At 45.8% G+C, this 21,204-nt stretch overlaps 1 protein-coding gene across 24 annotated transcripts in view; it reads left to right on the forward strand.

Moving 5' to 3' along the window:
* The window catches only part of mypn (myopalladin), an 828,299-nt gene that overhangs the window by 709,170 nt on the left and 97,925 nt on the right, over nt 1-21,204 (forward strand). For all 24 annotated transcript variants that reach the window (XR_015079259.1, XR_015079260.1, XM_085994999.1 and 21 more), the window contains 2 exons: nt 10,154-10,375; nt 10,562-10,711. Coding sequence is in view for 22 of the 24 variants with exons in the window: in XM_085994999.1 (XP_085851125.1) it covers nt 10,154-10,375; nt 10,562-10,711 (372 nt within the window). In the remaining 2 variants the exon portion in view is untranslated. The remainder of the gene's footprint in view (nt 1-10,153; nt 10,376-10,561; nt 10,712-21,204) is intronic.

The raw sequence follows: 21,204 nt of genomic DNA on the forward strand, positions 1-21,204 counted from the left end.
TCAGCTGTTTGTGGTCGACAAACACACTGAAGCGGCGCCCTTCGAGGAGGAGTCGGAAGTGGCGGATGGCCAAAAACTAAGCTAACAGCTCTCTGTCAAAGGTACTGTACCGGCGTTCGTGCCGCCGCAGCTGGTGGCTGAAAAATGTCAGTGGCTTCCCAAGCGCTGTCGACCCATTGCTTCTGGACGGCCCCGACGGCATAGTCCGACGTGTCCGTCGTGAGGGCGATAGTCGCTCCTGGCCGGGGATGTGCCAACATCGTCGCGTTCGCGAGCGCGGTTTTCGTATCCCCGAAGGCGCGAACCATGTCTTGCGACCAACCCACGGTCTCCTTTCCCGTCTTGCCCCTGAGGGCCTCGTAGAGCGGCCGCATGAGCTGTGCGGCCCTGGGGACAAATCGATGGTAAAAATTAACCATCCTCAGGAACTTCTGTAAGGCCTTCACGGATTGCGGCTTTGGGAAAGCCATGATCGCCTCCACCTTAGCTCGAAGCGGCATTGCTCCCTCGGAAGTTATGCGGTGGCCTAAAAAGTCGAGTTGCGACAGGCCGAAACGGCATTTGGCCGGGTTTACAATGAGGCCGTGCTGCTGAAGACGACGAAAAAGAACACGGAGATGCTTGAGGTGTTCCTCCTTTGTGGTGCTGGCAATCAGAATGTCATCCAAGTAGACGAACAAAAAATCAAGATCCTGCAGAACCGAATCCATAAGGCGCTGGAACGCCTGCACCGCGTTTTTAAGCCCAAAGGGCATGCAGAGGAACTCAACCAGTCCAAAAAGGGTGATGACGGCCGTCTTTTGAACATCCTGGGAATGCACTGGCACCTGATGGTACCCACGGACGAGGTCGACCTTAGAGAAGATTGATTTCCCTGCCAAATGCGCAGAGAAGTCCTGGATGTGCGGGACGGGGTAACGGTCAGGCGTCGTTATATCATTGAGGCGATGATAGTCGCCACAGGGCCGCCATCCCCCGCCCGGCTTGGGGACGATGTGGAGCGGCGAAGACCAGGGACTACTGGACCGGCAAATAATCCCCATCGCTGCGAACTCCGCCGCGAGCTTGCTGGGCTCTAAACGTCGCGCCCTGGCATAGACGGGAGAGCTGGTCGTCGAAATATGGTGCTCCACCCGATGCTTGGCGGTCGAAGCTGAAAAGGTGAGCTTGGTCAGTTCGGGGAAATCCCCGAGAAGGCGGGAGAAGTCGTCGGGAGGTGGCTGAGCGCAGGAGACCGAGTGCAGCGCGGCCGTTCTGCGCGCACATGAAATACCGTCGAGCGTGGCGGCTTGAACGAGGTGACGATTCTTCACATCCACCAACAGGCCTTTGGCGCCGAAAAAGTCGGCACCCAAGATAGCCTGCGAAATTTGAGCGGTGACGAAATCCCAGCTAAAACGTTGGCCACCGAAACAGACTTGTACCCGCCGGTTCCCGAAAGTGCGAATCGCACCCCCGTTGGCAGCTTGGAGAGGGGAACCCCGTCTGCCGGACTGAAGGTCGAGGACTGAGGCGAGAAGTATGCTGCACTGTGCCCCCGTGTCGCACAAAAAACGACGGCCCGAGATGGAGTCGGTTAAATACAGAAGATTCCTGGAATCGCCGATCACCATCGTGGCCGCGGGGCACGCCCCAGTTCCGGTATTCTTGACTCGTGGCGGTCTGTTTGACGGTTTGGGCGCGAAACTGCAAGGCGGGCAGCAGCAGCGGGCTTTCAGGCCAAAATGAGCGTGGTAATAACAGTAACCGGTCGTCGGAGGCGTCGAGGCGGGGCCCTTCGGGGCCGGGCGTTGCGCAATGCCGCAGTAATGCTGTCGGACCGCGTATAATTTATCCGCCTCTTCGGCGAGCGCGATGCAGTCCCCGGTGTTCAACCTGGCGAGGGCTGCTTGGACCTGTTCGGGAAGCTGACTAAGAAACAGCTCGCGAAACAGGAAACATTGGGGTTCGGACCCCAGGAGCGTTAGCATGTGGCTCATTAGTTCCGAGGGTTTGGAGTCGCCTAACCCGGGTAGTGTAAGTAGACGGCGAGCGCGCTCCACCTTTGTAAGGCCAAATACCTGCAGCAGCCGTGTCTTGATGGCGACATACTTGTCAGCGGTCGTGGGGTTCTCCAGAAGGCTGATGATCCTCGACGCCGTCGAGCTGTCGAGGGCGGAGACCACGTACAAATATCGGAGCTGGTCCTGCACGATGTTGCGGAGCTCAAATTGTGCCTCAGCCTGCACAAACCAGGAGGCCGCCTGCTGTTCCCAGAATTGGGGGAGCTTCAAAGCCACTGCGTTGGCTTCCATCACTGGCCTGCGTTCCGTGTCCACCGCAAAAAACATTCGCGAGGTTTCGGGGTCACCAATGTAGGTGTCTTCACACTACTACAAAAATACTGCGGTTGAAACTGGCAGTTAAACAAACGTGGTTTAATGTACTGAAACAGTTACAAACCAAAGAACACAGGAGAAACTCCACACAGGTCTGTACACTAGCTGGATCCACGAGGACTGACTGAAACGCCCTACCCACCTGACGTCATGACGTCATCACGTTTCCCGCCATTGGGAACGTCACGTGACCTGCGTGATGATGTCATCGCATCAGTTCGCGACTTTATCGATCCCGCGCTGTTTGAACAGAGCAGACACTTAAAGGTAACAACTATGGTTAAAGACAATTATAAACGTTACTGCAAGAGCCGTTGTTGGAGGTCATTCATCTCAATCACATGACATCACTGCAGGAATTCCTCAGGGCAGTGTCCTAGGCCCAACCATCTTCAGCTGTTTCATCAGTGACCTTCCCTCCATCATAAGGTCAGAAGTGGGAATGTTCGCTGATGATTGCACACTGTTCAGCACCATCATAAGGTCAGAAGTGGGGATGTTCGCTGATGATTGCACACTGTTCAGCACCATTCGAGATTCGTCAGATACATGCAGACGCATGGGAACATCACCACCTACAAGTTCCCATCCAAGCCACACACCATCCTGACTTGGACCTGTATCACCGTTCCTTCACTGTCGCTGGGCCAAAATCCTGGAACTCCCTTCCTAACAGCATTATGGGTGTACCTACACCATATGGACTGCAGCGGTTCAAGAAGGCGGCTCACCACCATCTTCTCAAGGGCAATTAGGGATGGGCACTAAATGCAGGCCTAGCCAGTGACGCCCACATCCCATCAATGTTTTTGATTTACATTAATGACTTGGACTTGGGGGTATAGGGCACAATTGCGAAATTTGCAGATGGTACTAAATGTGAAAGTGTAATACACATTGAGGAAGATAGTAATAGACTTCAAGAGGACATAGACATGCTGGTGGAATGGACGGACACATGGCAGATGAAATTCAACATAGAAAAATGTGATGTGATACATTTTGGTAGGCAGAATGAGGAGAGACACTACAAGCTATATGGTACAATTTTAAAGTGGGTGTTTATGCACAAATCTTTGAAGGTGGCAGGATAGGTCAACAAAGCAGTTAATAAAGCATATGGGACACTGGACTTTATAAATAGAGGCCTAGAGAACAAAAGCCAGGAGGTTATGCTAACCCTATATAAAACACTAGTTCGACCCCAGCTGGAGTATTGCGTCCAATTCTGGGCACCACACTTTAGGAAGGGCTTGAAGGCTTTGGACAGTGTACAGAAGAGATTTACTGGAATGTTTCCAGGGATGAGGGATTACAATTACGTGGATAAACTGGAGAAGCTGGGTTGTTCTCCTTGGAGAAAAGAAGGCTAAGAGGAGATTTAATAGAGGTATTTAAAATCATGAAGGCTTTAGATAGAGTAAATAAAGAGAAACTGTTTCCAATGGCTGAAGGGTCGATAACCAGAGGGCACAGATTTAAGGTGATTGGCAAAAGAACCAGAGGTGACGTGAGGGAAAACCTTTTTATGCAACGAGTGGTTAGGATCTGGAATGCACTACCTGAAAGGGTGGTGGATATTGTATTGATTTCTTTGTGGGTTCAATGACGAGACATTTATGAAAGAGAATGACTTTTAATCTAAAGCTTGTTCAACTCTTTTATACAGCTTTTACAGGAGGCACGATGCTTGTGATGCATCTAGAACGAAACTGAAACTAAACCAAACTGCTTGTCTCTCACATGACCTCTGCTGGTCAGGCATAAGTAATCAATACCTGCAAACATGCTGGTAAGGCATCATAATCAAACAGGCAAATAACATCACCATTTGCTGATATCATTACATCTCCTTTTCTTAAAACAAAAGTATTTTACTTTGAACTAACAACATGTTTTCTTTGTATTAATCTGCATTTTAACTATAACACTTAATGAACTTACATTATCATTATCATGATCAAGGATTTTTAACCTTGCTTTGTGTGTTCACATGAAATATGTCAATACACTAGAACTTGAAGAAAGAATAAGATAACATTACTTCCTTCTATAACAATAGTCCTTAAATTTGCTCAATGAGTCTCTCAGGAGGCTTCACGTGTCTTGAGGATTTTCTGATTGATTGTCCTTGAATCTGAGTTGTTGCCCCAGATGATGTGTTCTCAGCTGTGTGATCAGGTTGTTCAACAGTATCAGTCTCTTGACCTGCTGTGGCTGGTCCCATGAGAAGATCTCGACAATTTCTTCTCAGAACAGCACCCTCATCTGTCTGAATGGTGTATGATCTTGGTTGAACTTCACTCAGGACAGTTCCCTTCTGAGTCCATGTGTTTGTTTTGTCTTTGAACCTTACTTGGTCACCAGTGTGGAGTTCAGGTAGGTTTTGTGTTCCTCTGTCATAGTAGTACTTTTGCTTTTCTTTCTGTTGTTCTTTGAACTTCCTCACTTTCTCCCCCTCTTTTGTTTTCAGGAGGTTCTCCGGGATGGGTAGGTTTGACCTTAGCCGACGTCCCATCAGGAGTTGGGCTGGTGACATACCACACTCGAGCGGCGTTGTGCGGTATACAAGCATGCTCTGGTAGAAGTCAGTTCCACTGTCTTTTGCCTTGTACATCAGTCTTTTCACTGTCTGGACTGATTTTTCCACTAGACCATTGGACTGTGGAAAGTGAGGACTTGACGTTGTGTGGACAAAGTCCCACAATTTGGCAAAGTGTCGGAAACTTGCATTGTAAAACTGGGGTCCGTTGTCTGTGAAGACCTCGCTTGCCACGCCATGTCTGGAGAATATGGCTTTCATACATGTTATCACAGCATCTGCAGTGGTGGTGTACAGTCTACAAACCTCTGGATACAGGGAGTAATAGTCTGTGACTACAAGATAGTCCTTCCCTTGACATACGAATAGGTCAGCGCCTACCTTCTGGTAAGGTCTGTCTGGTGCTGGGTGTGGCTTTAGTGGTTCTACCGGATTGCTTGCTCGATATTTCAGGCATATTGTGCAGTTTGACACCTCATTTGTCACATCTTGGTTGATTCGTGGCCAGTACATCACCTCTCGTGCTCTTTTCTTACACTTTTCGATTCCCAGATGTCCTCCATGGATCTTTTTTAATATCTCTTTTCTCAGACTCTTTGGGATAACTATTTTACTTCCTTTGTAGATGATGTCTTCGACCACTGATAGTTCCGCCCTGCAGTTCCAGTACTCTGCCATGTCAGGTGAGCAGTCTTGCTTCATGCTGGGCCATCCATCCAAGATGCTTTTCCTCAGTCGTCTCATTGTTTCATCTTTGTTTGTCTCAGCCTTTATGAGCTCCATTTTTGCATCTGCTATGGGCAGTGCACTTGTGATCATGTCCACGTAGGCGTTCACTTTTTCATCCATTGTGGTGTTTGCGGGCTCACTTGGGTCAACAGCTCTGGACAACGTGTCTGCTGTATACATCAGCTTACCCGGTGTGTACGCAACATTCAGTGTATAGCGTTGCAGCCTGATCATCATTCTTTGTATTCTAAGCGGACAGCTATTTAGTGGCTTTTGGAACAATGCAATCAAGGGCTTATGGTCAGTGTCTACACTGATTGCTTGTCCTGCCACAAACTGGTGAAATCTTTCACAGGCGTATGTGATGCTGAGCAGCTCCTTTTCTATTTGAGCATATCGCGTCTCCGCGTCTGTCATTGAGTGCGATGCATATGCAATAGGTTGCCAGTAGTCATATTGTTGCAGAAGAACGGCACCGAGCCCACTCTGTGATGCATCTGATGATATCTTGATGGGTCTCGCTGGGTCATAAAACCTCAGAACTGGTTCCTCTGTGAGCAGTTTCTTTAGATCGCTTCATGACTTCTCATGCTCATGATTCCATTCCCATTCTATGTTCTTTTCAGTTAGTCTTCTCAGTGGCGCCATCTTTTCTGAGAGGTTGGATATGAATTTCCCCATGTAGTTGATCATTCCATTAAACCTCTGCACGTCCTTTTTGCATTGTGGCTTTGGCATATTCTCAATGGCGGACACCTTTCTGGGATCTGGTCTGATGCCCTCACTGCTAAGGATATCTCCCACGAATGTCAGTTCTGTCACCCCGAGCTGGCATTTCTCTCTATTCAGCTTCAGGTTTGTTTTCCTTGTTGCTTCCAGCACTTTTTTCAGTCTCTCGTCATGCTCAGTTCTCGTGGTTCCCCATACTATGATGTCATCCATTGATGTATCAACTCCCTCCAGGTGCTCATAGATCATATGGATAGTCTTGTGATACACTTCAGGAGCTGAGGCAATGCCAAATGGTAACCTTAGGAATCTGTATCTGCCAAATGGACTGTTGAACGTGCACAGTCTTGAACTTGCTTCGTCCAATTTCATCTGCCAAAATCCTGATGATGCATCTAACTTGCTGAAATACTTTGCATTTGCAAACTGCGCCATGATTTCCTCACGTGTAGGAAGCTTGAAGTGCTCTCTCTTTATTGCTCTGTTTAGATCTCTTGGATCCAGGCAAATTCTGAGCTTTCCATTCTTTTTGTCCACAATGACGAGGGAACTCACCCACTCAGTTGGCTCATCTATCTTCCGAATCACGTTCAGGCTTTCCATCCTGTCCAACTCTGCCTTCAGTTGCTTTTGAAGAGCAAACGGAACTTTTCTGCATGGATGTATGACCGGTGTCATACTTTTATCTACTCTGATCGTGTGTTCTCCTGGAATGCAGCCTAGACCCTTAAATAGGTCTTTGTACTCTTTCATGAGTTCATCATAGACTGTCTCTCCTTTGCTTTCCACAACGAGGACTCTCTTTACCAGGTTCAGTCTCTCACAGGCTTTTAAACCTAGTATGGCTTGCACATCCTTTGGCACCACGATTAATGCTAGCGTGTGCTCTCTGTCCTTGTGTGTTACTTTGACAATGCATCTTCCTTTCACTGGTATTTCAGTACCTGAGTATCCTGTCACTTTCACTTTGATTCCATGTATCTTTGGTCTGGGTCTAATTTTCTTAAAATCAGTCTCTGATATCACATTAACTTGTGCTCCAGTATCCAATTTAAATGGAATGTGTATGTCATTCACTTTTAGTGTCAACATCCAGTCTCTTTCTTCTTTTTTGTTTTCAGACACAACATCTACATTGAACTCCTCTATCTCGCTTTCATCTACTGCATGGACCTTGCTTTGTTGCGCTTGGTTCTTACAGCAACGGGCATAATGGTTGTTTTTGTTGCAACTATTGCATGTTTTACCATATGCTGGACACTTTTTTGGTGGATGCTGTGTACTGCATCGACGACATGACTTTCGATTGTCTCTTTCATTTTCGTTCGCTGGCCACGCCTCTTTTTTCACATTGGCGCTCTTTTTGTTAAACGGTTTGTGTCCGTTCATTCTCACTGCATCCACGTTGCAGCAATTGTCACTGAACAGCTCCTTTGCCTGCAACTTCACAGTCTCTGTAGCCCTACACAGTGCTATGGCTTTTCCCAGGTCTAGATCTTGCTCTCTTAGCAGTCTTTCCCTTAGACCATTATTCGGAATACCACACACCAGTCTGTCTTTTATCAGCGAGTTTGTCAGTCCCCCAAATTCACACGATTTGCTTCTGTTTCTCAGTTTAGTCACATACTGATCAATAGTCTCACCCGTTTTCTGTACACATGTGAAAAATCTCAAACGTCACGTTACGTTTAGGTATGCAGTAGACCTCAATCTGTTCCATTATTTTATCTAGCTTCATTTTGTCTCCATCAGCAGCGAATGTGAAGTTATTATACACCTCCAGCACTTCATCACCCACGACGTGTAAGAACAGTGACGATTTCTTTTTATTACTTTTCTCATCAGCTCCGATTGCTGATAAATACAACCCCACACGTTGTTTGAACCTTCTCCAATTTTCAGCCACATTACCTGTCAACTGAAGCGTCGCCGGTGGGAGTAAACCTTCCATTTTTCACTTTGTTAGCTATTCTCTAATGGTAAGTAACGATGTTCTCTTTTGGCTTGCTAATCTGTAGAGGGCTGATTTAACTTCAGATTTTTCCTCTTCATCTCTTTCAATCACTTCTGACACCATGTATTGATTTCTTTGTGGGTTCAATGACGAGACATTTATGAAAGAGAATGACTTTTAATCTAAAGCTTGTTCAACTCTTTTATACAGCTTTTACAGGAGACACGATGCTTGTGATGCATCTAGAACGAAACTGAAACTAAACCAAACTGCTTGTCTCTCACATGACCTCTGCTGGTCAGGCATAAGTAATCAATACCTGCAAACATGCTGGTAAGGCATCATAATCAAACAGGCAAATAACATCACTATTTGCTGATATCATTACAGATATAGAGTTAATAGTAGCCTTCAGAAGGGAATTAGATAAATACTTGAAGGAGATAAAATTGCAGGGATATGGGTAAAGAGCAGAGGAGTGGGACTAACTGGATTGCTCTTCAAAAGAGTAGGCATAGACTCAGTGGGCCGAATGGCCTCCTTCTGTGCTGTACTATTCTATGGTTCTATGACACTGCTGCTTGTGCTTTGTTCTGAGATGGGATGGGCAGAGAGTGAACAATAGTTCCACCAGTGTGTTCTCATTAACGTTTGAAAGTACGGGTTCCTGCTGTTTATGTTACAGAAATCCTTAATGTTAGTTTCAAACAGGTTAATACTGCAGCAGGAAAAGTATTACTTCAGGACAATGAATTTTAATGCAAAACTGCTGTAAATTTGGACGAAAGTTACGTTTGCATTTGCCATGTAAGCTGATTTATAAACTTATTGCAATATTTGACTATTCACTATTAAGATTGGATTGTCTCATCAAGTGTCCGGAATAATGTAACCTTAAAACGATCGTCCTACACAGAGAAAAGGCACAATGACACAGTCCTTTACAGTGGCTAGTTTCTGAAATGTTTCTGTTCAAACTCTACTTTATAACTCATTTCGACCAAGTTGTCTAACATGTATGAACTTTTTTGAAACTCAGACATATGATTTAAAATCTAAAGTTATGGTTTTGGCAATGAATAACACAGTCAGTCAGTTCTAGACAACATTCTGTGCTTCTTTGCAAACATCTGGACAGAGATAATAAAATATGCATGGCAGGCTTTAAGCTTTCAATATCTGCAGCTTAATGGGAGTTTGACTGTTTGTTGTTCATTGTTAGTGCCTTAGCTGCTTCTTCATTTGAGTCCTTTTATTTGTAAAGTAAAGAGAAGATACAGCAGCCAACTGAGATCCTTGACAAATCTAAACGTATATTTCAGTTTATCAGTTAATGTCAATATTTAATTTCATTTTTCATATATAACAAATGTATGCAAAAGCTGCAAGGTACATGTTCAGTTATCTTAAATACATCAATAACCGACAGATTGTTTTCATTAATTAAGAATACACTGGCCATAAGTAGCTTCATTGTCAACCATTGGAGAACCATCTGGAGTTGCCATGTCTGCCAAACCTGTTGTGCTCTGGCATATAGCTTCTGTTTCTGCTCTACCAGCTGTTCTGGACTCTCCGTTGCTCATAGTCCTACTTTGTACCTTTAAAATTGCAGTCAGTTTGTTACTGTGTCGGCCTCCTCAGCACTTAGCATGCAATCTTTCTTGCTGTGGCGCCTTAGCCACAAATGCTATTGCTTTTCTTCCAACAGCCTGGATTTTACTGCAGTTCTTCAATTCAAAATTCTGCCTTATACCTCAATTGTATCCATATAATAAGTGTTTAAGGGTGTTAATATGTGTGGGAAATCTCTGTTTCTAGGAATACAAGGTGTCCAGCTTTGAACAAAGACTTATGAATGAAATAGAATTTCGCTTGGAGAGAACTCCTGTGGATGAATCTGATGACGAAATACAACATGAGGATATTCCGACGGGGAAGTGCATCGCACCGATCTTTGACAAGAAACTCAAACATTTCCGAGTGGTTGAAGGATCACCAGTAACAATCAGCTGCAAACTTGTGGGGATACCGGTGCCAAAGGTAAGCAGTTTACTGTCTGATATTTAGTCTTATCACTATTGTGGGATCCAGCTCCCACAATGCCTGCTGCAATTAGTCATTATTGTCTAAATATTTCATCATTTATTTTACATGAATACATACTTTCTGCAAAAAAGCCAATCACATCCAGTTACAATAACTAGTTCTTCTACTTTACAACCTGAGGTATACTGGTTTAAAGATGGTAAACAGATTTCCAAGAAGAATGAACATTTTAAGATGAAGCGAGAAGGTGATGGTGTGTGTTCATTGTACATTGAATCAACCACTAATGATGATGACGGAAACTACACAGTTATGGCAGCAAACCCCCAGGTAAGCACCAAAATCTTCAACTGGAATGTATGATTTCTCAGTTCATGATCTGTTTGCATTGCGATCTATATCAGTGAAAGCTAGTTTTGAATTCTAAGATACATATGTTTTTTGGTAAAGAAATCTTGCATTTTGCATGTTCAAATAGTAAAGTACATGGGGGATGGGGTTCCGATATTTCTGCTCCCTCATCATCATGTACCCATTGTATAGTTGTACCTCTGAGGCTGCATATCTGAATTCCAAACTATGCAATCCATTGTGTGATCAGCTGACCCTGTTGTGACTGTAGTGTTTAGTGTAGCAGGATGTTTCCATCTTTGTTATTGTCTTTTATGTGATCAATAGACAGTAAATGTTTTCCAGACTACCCCTTTCAGTGGGATGCTTAGTTTGGTTGCAATTCACAAAGGTCCTGGAAGCTACATCTTGTTACTACAATCAATTTGTTTCATGGGCTTCCATGTCAGCTTACATGACAGGTCAATTTGACCTTCAGAACTGTTCCCAGATATGGTGCTGGAATATCATGGAAATATTCCAACTACTCTAAAGCCGACCTTTAAATGTGCTTGTTCTGTGTAATGTTCATGAGGTACTGGACTGTAAGAAGGTACAGTTGTGCCTCCTCTCATGCTGGGGGAGAGGGATGGGGAAGACCTGAACTGTTCTCCAAAGAGAGAGAGAGATAGTGAAGTGCTATCCTGTTCTGATATGTACTAACTATACAGTTTGTTCTTAAACACACTCTATGTCTGGAGTTCCTCTGGCAGTAGCTGAAGATTCTGTTACTTGGTGCTGTATGTCATGAGAAATAATACTTTGAGGCTTAAGTGCAATTCTTTCTAGAATTAACAAGGGGGCAGGCCATATTAAATTTAATAATGAGTAATGAGCCAGATTTAGTTAACAGCCTAACAGTGCATGAACATTTAAACATAGAAGATAGGAGCAGGAGTAGGCCATTCGGCCCTTCGAGCCTGCTCCGCCATTCAATGAGATCATGGCTGATCGTCCAAATTCAGTACCCTGTCCCTGCCTTCTCCCCATATCCCTTGATCCCTTTAGCCTCAAGAAATATATCCAACTCTTTCTTGAATATATTTAATGAACTGGCCTCCACCACCCTCTGTGGCAGAGAATTCCACAGGTTCACCACTCTCTGGGTGAAGAAATTCCTCCTCATTTCAGTCCTAAATGGCTTACCCCTTATCCTTAGACTATAACCCTTGGTTCTGGACTCCCTGGCCATCAGAAACATCCTTTCTGCATCTAGTCTGTCCAGACCTGACAGAATTTTATAGGTTTCGATGAGATCCTCTGTCAATCTTCTAAACTCCAGTGAGTATAAGCCCAATTGACACAATCTCTCCTCGTACATCATTCCTGCCATCCCAGGTATCAGCCTGGTGAATCTTCGCTGCACTCCCTCCATGGCAAGAACGTCCTTCCTCAGGTAAGGTGACCAAAACTGCACACAATACTCAAGGTGCGGTCTCACCAAGGCCCTGTACAACTGCAGCAAGACATCCTTGTTCTTGTACTCGAACCCTCTTGCTACGAAGGCCAAGATACCATTTGCCTTCTTAATCGCCTGCTTCACCTGCATGCTTACCTTCAGCGACTGGTGCACAAGGACACCCAGGTCTCTTTGCACTTCCCCTTCTCCCAATCTATTGCCATTCAAATAATAATCTGCCTTCCTGTTTTTGCCACTAAAGTGGATAACCTCACATTTATCCACATTATAGTGCATTTGCCATTTTTCTGCCCAATCACCCAACCTGTCCAAATCGTACTGGAGTTTCACGACATCCTCCTCACAGCATACCCTCCCACCCAGCTTTGTGACATCTGCAAATTTGGAGATATTACATCCAATTCCCTCGTCCAGATCATTAATATATATTGTGAACAGCTGGGGTCCTAGGACCGATCCTTGCGGTACCCTACTAGTCACTGCCTGCCACTCGGAAAACGACCCGTTTATTCCAACTCTTTGCTTTCTGTCCGCCAACCAGTTCTCTATCCAAGTCAGTACCTTGCCCCCAATCCCATGTGCCTTAATTTTGCACGCTAACCTCTTATGCGGGACCTTATTAAAAGCCTTCTGAAAGACCAAATACACCACATCCACTGGTTCTCCCTTATCTATTTTACCAGTTACATCCTCAAAAAATTCCAGTAGATTAATCAAGCATGATTTACCTTTTGTAAATCCATGTTGACTTTGTCCGATCCTGTCACTGCTTTCCAAGTGCTCTGCTATTACATCTTTTATAATGGACTCTAGCATTTTCCCCACTACCGATGTCAGGCTTACTGGTCTATAATTCCCTGCTTTTTCTCTGCCACCTTTTTTGAATAGTGGGGTAACATTAGCTACCCTCCAATCCATGGGTACTGTTCCAGAGTCTATTGAGTTCTGGAAGATGACCAGCAATGCATCTACTATTTCTAGGGCCACTTCCTTAAGTACCCTGGGATGTAGATTATCAGGCCCTGGGGATTTATCGGCCTTCAGTCCCATCAATTTTCCTAACACCATTTCCCTACAAATACTGATTTCTTTCAGTTCCACCCTTTCATCAGACCCTATGTTCCGCGGTATTTCTGGGAGGTTATTTGTGAAGACAGAACCAAAATATGCATTTCGTTGGTCTGCCATTTCTTTGCTCCCCATTATAAATTCCCCCGATTCTGACTGCAAGGGACCTACACTTGACTTCACCAATCTTTTTCTCTTTACATATCTATAAAAGCTTTTACAGTCAGTTTTTATGTTCCCTGCAAGCTTACTCTCATATTCTATTTTCCCTTTCTTAATTAATCCCTTTGTCCTCCTTTGTTGAATCCTAAACTGCTCCCAATCCTCAGGATTATTGCTTTTTCTGGCCAATTTGTATGTCCTCTCCTTGGATCTTACGCTATCCCTAATTTCCCTTGTTAGCCACGGTTGAGTCACCTTTTTTGTTTTATTTTTATGCCAAACTGGGATGAACAACTTCTGTAGTTCATCCATTCGGTCTTTGAATGTTTGCCATTGCCTATCCACCGTCAACCCTTTGAGTGCCATTCCCCAATCAATCCTACCCAACTCGCTCCTCAGACCATCGTAGTTTCCTTTATTTGAATTGAGGACCCTAGTTTCTGAGTCAACTACTTCATTCTCCATTATCTAATATAATGATCATAATATGATTAAGTTCACTGTTGTGTTTGAAAGGGAGAAATGCGAAACAACTAGATTTGATGAGGAAAGACGGGAGGAGCATAAACGCCGGCATGGACTGGTTGGGCCGAATGGCCTGTTTCTGTGCCGTATATCCTATGTAAACTAAGATTCTAGATTTAGGTGAAGCTGACTTCAATGGGATGAGACAAAGACTGTCCGCAGTAAACTTGGCAAATCTGTTCATGGGTAAAATGACAGAAGATCAGTGAGGGGTGTTCAAAAAAGAATTTAACGTGATACAGAACCAGTTTATACCCCTAAGGGAAAAGAGCTCTATTTGCCAAAAAAAGACTAGAGGTCAGGGACAACATAAAACCACAAGAAAAAGCATACAAGAATGCAAAAAACAGCACAGATCCTGGGAGAGATACAAAGAACAGCAAAGGATGACAAAAAAAGATAGTAAGAGCTACAAAGAGGGATCTGTGTTGGGGGCTCAACTATTCACTATTTTTTAACGACTTAGATGACGGGATAGAAAGCCATATATCCAAGTTTGACGATGGCAGAAAGATAAGCAACATTGTAAGCAGTGTAGATGGAAGCATAAAATTACTAAAAGATGTTAATAGATTAAGTGAATGGGTAAAACTGTGGCAAATTAATTTCAGTATAGGCAAGTGGTCATACATTTTGGACCTAAAAAGGATAGATCAGAGTACTTTCTAAATGGTGAAAAGCTAGAAACAGCGGAGGTCCAGAGAGACTTAGGGGTCCAGGTACATAGGGGGTGAAATTCCCCTTGAATAGGCCGCAAATGGCTTTTCATCCCCCTGAGGCGATAACTGCGCCTCCCGCGAAATTCCACGGGAGGTTAGCGGCGGCGCTAACAGGTATCGCCCTGATCTGTGCCCAGAGGTCATGATGTCATCTCTGGGTGCAGTGCCCCGGTAGCACCTCTGGAGAAAAATTCCCCCTTGTGCCCCACAGCAGCGCCGGGCGATGTTGCTAACTGCTGCTGCAGAGGCCGGCCGCTTGTGGGGCGCCATTTAAAGGTGCGGTGGCCAGCCAACATGAAAAAAAATAGCCGATTTAAAAAAAAAAAATTCTGAGCACCGGACGCTGATCGCACGGCACTCGCGCACCCCGGTGCTCCAGCAGATGCTAAAAAAATGCAGAGCTCTCAGCGGGGAGCCCTTCCCCCTACAATGTGGCAATGCTTGATTTAACGCTCCACTTCCCTCTTCGAGCAAAAAATGGGAATTTCTCAAATGTTTGAAAAGGTTAGCGCCTGGCGCTAACTTTTCAAACATTTTTGACTTAGCGCCCCAAATGGCCCTCCAGGGAAATTTCTCCCCCCGTAGATCATTAAAACGTCATGGACAGGTACAAAAAATAATCAAAAAGGCTAATGGAATGCTACAGCTATACAAAGCCCTGGTTAGACCACACCTGGAGTCCTGTGTTCAATTCTGGGCACCACACCTTAGGAAGAATATCTTGGTCTTGGAGGGAATGCAGCGCAGATTTACTAGAATGATACCCGGACTGCAAGGGTTAAGTTACGAGGAGAGATTACGCAAACTAAGGTTATATCTGTTGGATCCGTGGTTCAGTGGATATGCTCTTATTAAATAATCACACGGATGCTGTACATTAACAAATAACAGGTCTTTACTGGAGGAGGGTAGTCTCTAGACTGGGGGTACAGAGGCATGCGCAAAGCTTATATACCGGTGTGGTCACTGCCGGTACTACAGTATACAGGAGCTGTAAAAGTAGTTCTGACTTAAAGGCACATACACTACAATTCCTCCCCTTTTAGATTAGTAATACCCCTAATATTCAAATAACAATTAACATTTCAACATGTACATTAAACAACAAAAGTCCATTTATAGATTCAGTCTTTGGGGCGGCTTCCTGACCCTTTCGGGATAGCGCCTTTCCAGAGGTTCTTGTTCTTGGTGCAGAGGCGATTCTGACCCCTTTTCATCGGGTAGTTCATCGGGTTCCACTGCTACTGGGTCTGAAGTAGATGCTACCGGTATGTCGGGTTCATCCCCAGGTACTCGAGACATGGGGTTGACGCGTTCCTGTGATGCTAAGATCTGATCGACGTGGCGTCTCACAATGTTCTCCCCGACATCCACTGTGTACATTAATGGCCCCTGCCTTGTACATATCGTTCCGGGTTGCCACTTCTCTGTTCGATAGTCACGGGCCAAGACTAGTTGCCCTACATTGAAGCTCCTTGTCGGCTTCTCATTGATGTGCTGGAATTGTTTGTCTTCAACATTTCTTCGCACATTTGGTCTGAGCAAGTCCAGACGAGATCTCAACCTTCGGTTAAAGAACATCATGGCCGGGGTCTGGTTGGTAACTGCATGTGTCGTATTTCGGTAGGCTAATAAGAAATTGTCCATCTTATGCTATAGTGGAATTTCATCGTCGCACATGGCCTTTATCGCCTTCTTAAAGGTTTGTACGAACCTCTCAGCCAATCCATTTGTGGCTGGATGATACGGGGCGGATGTGTAATGCCTTACCCCATTCCTTTTCATGAATTTTTGTAACTCGTCGGACACAAACTGTGGTCCATTATCAGAGCAAATCTGCTCTGGCAAACCGTTTCTGGCAAATATGGTCCGTAGGACTGCAATTGTTTTCTCTGTAGTGGTTGAAGACATTTTTATCACCTCAGGCCACTTTGAATGAGCACCCACTGCTATTAAGAACATTGAGTCCATGAATGGACCAGCGAAATCAATATGCACCCGTTGCCATGGAGAGGAGGGCCACTCCCATGGGTGTAGAGGGGCATGTGGTGGTGCATTTTGAAACTTCTGGCATCCTAAGCAGCTCTTAGTTAGGTCTTCGATTTGTTGATCGATTCCCGGCCACCACACATAAGCCCTAGCAAGGCTTTTCATTTTCACTCCCCCCCCAGATGACCTTCATGTAGCTCATTTAGCACTCTCTCCCTTAACTTGGGTGGAATCATCACTCTGGATCCACACATCACTGTCCCCTGGCATACTGACAGCTGTTCTCTTCTGGATGAGAATGCTGGCAACAGTGAGTCGCCATGTGTTGGCCATCCCCTCACCATCAAATCATATACCCGTGACAGTGTCGGATCATTGCGGGTCTCCTTCTCTATATCCGCATTTGTTACTGGCAATCGTTCAATTATTGACGAATAAAATATCTCGATAGGGTCCACTGCTGGTGCTTCCTCCACAGTAGGCAGCCCATCAGCGTTCCCATGCTGTTTCGTGCCTTTATATTCTATTTTCATATTGATTCGCCCCTAGAAACAGGGACCATCTTTGTAACCGTTGTGCAGTCATCACTGGAACGCCCTTCTTAGGATTAAAGATGGAGACAAGTGGTTGGTGGTCAGTCAGCAAGGTGAACTTCTGCCCATGCAGATAGTGGTTGAATTTTTTTACTCCCCATACTAGGCTGAGGGCCTCCCTGTCAATCTGGGCGTAGTTGCGCTCGGCTGAGGTTAGTGACCGAGACGCAAAGGCTACTGGCCTCTCCAACCCGTCTGGGAATCTGTGCGACAGCACCGCTCCAATACCGTAGGGTGATGCATCAGATGCCAAACAAATTGGTAGTGCTGGGTTGAAATGGGCCAACACCTCTTTTGATGTGATCAATTCTTTTCACTTCTGGAAAGCTCGTCTACGTTCGTCATCCCACTTCCATGGTACCCCTGTTTGCAGTAGGATGCTCAGCGGGTGTAATACCGTAGACAAATTTGGTAAGAACTTGTGGTAGTAGTTTACCAGCCCGAGGAATGACCTCAGTTGTGACACATTTTCCGGTGCTGGAGCCTTGACTACTGCCTCAATCTTGTCAGGTGACTTATGTAACCCCTCTTCATCGATGACGTGGCCACAATACGAGATCTGTTTCTGGAAAAACTCGCGCTTGTGGCGATTAGCTCGTAGCCCATACTCCTTTAATCTGGTGAGCACCTTCTCCAAGTTGGCGAGGTGATCACCGTCATTTTCGCCCGTGACCAAGATGTCGTCCAAATAACACTGGGTCCCTGGAATCCCTTGCAGGACCTGATCCATCGCCCTTTGCCAGATAGCTGGAGCCGAGGCTACTGCAAACACCAGCCGGTTGTATTGATAGAGACCTTTATGAGTGTTGATCGTAAGGTAATGTTTCGAAGCTTCTTCCACCTCCATTTGCAAGTACGCCTGGGCTAGATCAATTTTGGTGAAGCGTTTACCTCCAGATAGCAAGGCGAAAATATCCTCAATTCGTGGAAGCGGATATTGCACCGTGTGAAGGACTGGGTTCACTGTCACCTTAAAATTCCCACAGATGCGGACCTTCTTTGGTTCCCCAGGCGTATTACTCAACGACCTCTTCATTACAGGGACGATGGGTGTAGCCCACTCGCTCCAGTCCACTTTGGACAGTACTCCTGAACGTTCCAACCCTTCCAGCTCTGCTTCAACAGCTGGTCGGATCGCATAAGGCACTGGTCTGGCCTTAAGAAACTTTGGGCTTGCATTTTCCTCTATTTTAATCGTTGCTGTTATTCCTTTTAGTGTTCCTGGTCCCTCCTGGAACACTTCTTTTGCGTCAGTTAGCATTTTTGACAGTCGGCCAGGTGTGACGTCGTCATCCTTTTTGGCCTCAACCTTCAGTGCCTGTATGGAATGCCAATCTAATTGTATCTTCCGGATCCATTCACGTCCTAGCAGTGGTGGTCCTCCATTTGGCAATACATATATATCCATTTTAGGTATTTCCTGGCCTTTATATGTCACTTTCACCCTTATTTTTCCTTTGGGGTAGACTTTTTGCCCCGTATACATCTTCAAGACAATCTCTGTAGCTTTCAAGGGTATGTGTGAAAATAGCCGCTTGTAGTCCCTTTGATTTATGATTGTTAGAGCTGACCCTGTGTCCAATTCCATTTCCACTTGGACTCCGTCTATCTTGAGTGTAACCCAGATAGTCTGGTGATCCTCCATTTCGGATACCTTATGTAGTTTCAGACAACCCAGCTCCTTGCTTCCGGAGTCTGTGCCACTTTTCTGTTCGTCTGAACCACTGTCCATCACCTGGTGTACCTTTTTGTGCTTCTCCTGTGGAGATTTCTTACTGTTGGTTTTCTTCCCAGACCTGCAGACTCTTGCTATGTGTCCTGCTTTCCCACACTGTCTGCACACTTGGTCCTTGAACCAACAATCTTTCTGGTCATGTGTTGTTCTGCCGCAGCGATCGCACTTCCCTGTTCCATAGGACATTTCATTGGTGCCATATTCTTGCGGTCTCCGTTGTATCTCTGCAGCGCCCCTTGCGGCTGCTTTGTGTGATACTGCCATACTGAAAGCTTTGTCCAGCGTAAGGTCCTTTTCTGATAGAAGCCGTTTCTGGGTTCCTTCACTTTGTAGCCCACACACAAACTTGTTCCTTAACGTGTCTGCTAGTCCCGCTCCAAACTGGCAGTGTTTCGATAGCTTGCGCAGTTCCGTTAGGTACTCAGCATTGCTTTCGTCTTTGTGTTGGTTCCTTTTATGGAACTTAAATCGTTCTGCTATCAGCAGCGGTGTGGGGTTTAAGTGGTCCTCTAGGATTTCTACTATGCTTTCAAAATTCTTGTTTACCGGCTTCTCTGGGGTTATTAGATTTCACAGTAACCCATAAGTTTTTGCACCCATGGAATTTAACAGAACCAGTGCTTTATTAGCATCTGGCACTTCATTCGCCCTGCAGTACACCTCAATACGTTCCACATATGTCGCCCAATGTTCGACTTCATTGTCGAACGTAGAGATACTGCCACTCTTCGGCATCCTTGGGTGTGCGTTAACTATCACAAATGGCGCCTCCCGCGCTTCCCCTTCTTCTCCGCTGGCATAAATGGCGTCTCCCGCGCTTTCCTTCCTTCCTGCGCTCGTCCTTCTTCTCTGCTGCGGCTTCTAAAAATGGCGTCTCCCGCGCTCTTCCTTCTTCTCCGCGGCTCAATGGCGTCTCCCGCGCTCTCCCTTCTTCTCCGCGGCTCAATGGCGCTTCCCGCGCTCTTCCTTCTTCTCTGCGGCTCAATGGCGTCTCCCCTTTCTTCGCCCCGCGGTCCCTGTTCAGCCCGTGAGCACTGGCTGTGCTCTGCGCGTTCTTTTTATATTTTTCGACGCCGCTCAGTCTAGAACCCGGCTGTTTCTTACCCTCTCTCTCTCCGGTTTGTTTTATTTTCCTCGACGCCGCTCCAAGTTCAACCCCCGGCTGCGCCCTGCGCTCTTCACCCTCTGTCTTACCCCATCTACGCTGTTCGGGTCTCTCTCTGCCGTCGGTCGGCTCCAGCCGCCGCTGCTCGGGAAGGGTCTTCGCTGGACCTGTCGTCGGTCTCTTACTGCTCGTTGTGGCTGGGGAACCAAGCCCGGCTCTCCACAGCCTCTCCTGCGAAGTTGGATCTCTGCCTGACTGCTGGGCGGTTGCTCGTGGTCGACGCCCGTGTTCCTGGCCTCGACTATTTTTTTTTTTTTATGTTGCAGGTAGATTCGAATCGACACTCGTCGCCACTGTTGGATCCGTGGTTCAGTGGATATGCTCTTATTAAATAATCACACGGATGCTGTACATTAACAAATAAACAGGTCTTTACTGGAGGAGGGTAGTCTCTAGACTGGGGGTACAGAGGCATGCGCAAAGCTTATATACCAGTGTGGTCACTGCCGGTACTACAGTATACAGGAACTGTAAAAGTAGTTCTGACTTAAAGGCACATACACTACAGTATCCCCAGAATTTACAAGATTAAGCAGTTATTTGATCAAAGTTTTCAAGATATTAAGGGGAACTGCAACTGCACTTATGAAATCCCAACTGTCCAGCCTTTGGCATTTCTGCAGCTACTGATCTGCTCAACCACACCCTCACCATCACTTTTGATGCCGTAGTCCCTATTAAAAAAATTACTCTCTCTCATCCTGGCTGTTTCCCCCTAGTGCGGCCCTCATCTTCGCTCCCTTAATTCCAAGGGACGCAGACTTGAACGGATATGGCGGGCAACTGGTTTAGCCATTCTGGCTGGACCACATAAAGCACTATCAGGTCCTGCTCTCGTCTGCCAAAATTGCTCACTATTCCAGAATCATTCTGGAATGCAAAGATAAATGCTGGCTTCTATTCTCCACTGCTAACCATCTTCTTAAACCCCTCTCCCTGTCTCCTCCACCCTCACCTCCGACAACAAGTGCGAGGAGCTCTTGGGTTTCTTTGTCTCTAAGATTGAGACCATCCATTTAGCTGCCTCTGCCACTTCCCTTCCTTCCCCTAGCCCACC

Source organism: Somniosus microcephalus, chromosome 8, assembly GCF_052327205.1.
Source record: "Somniosus microcephalus isolate GS21.2 chromosome 8, FLI_Smic_1.0, whole genome shotgun sequence".
Lineage (NCBI taxonomy): Eukaryota > Metazoa > Chordata > Chondrichthyes > Squaliformes > Somniosidae > Somniosus > Somniosus microcephalus.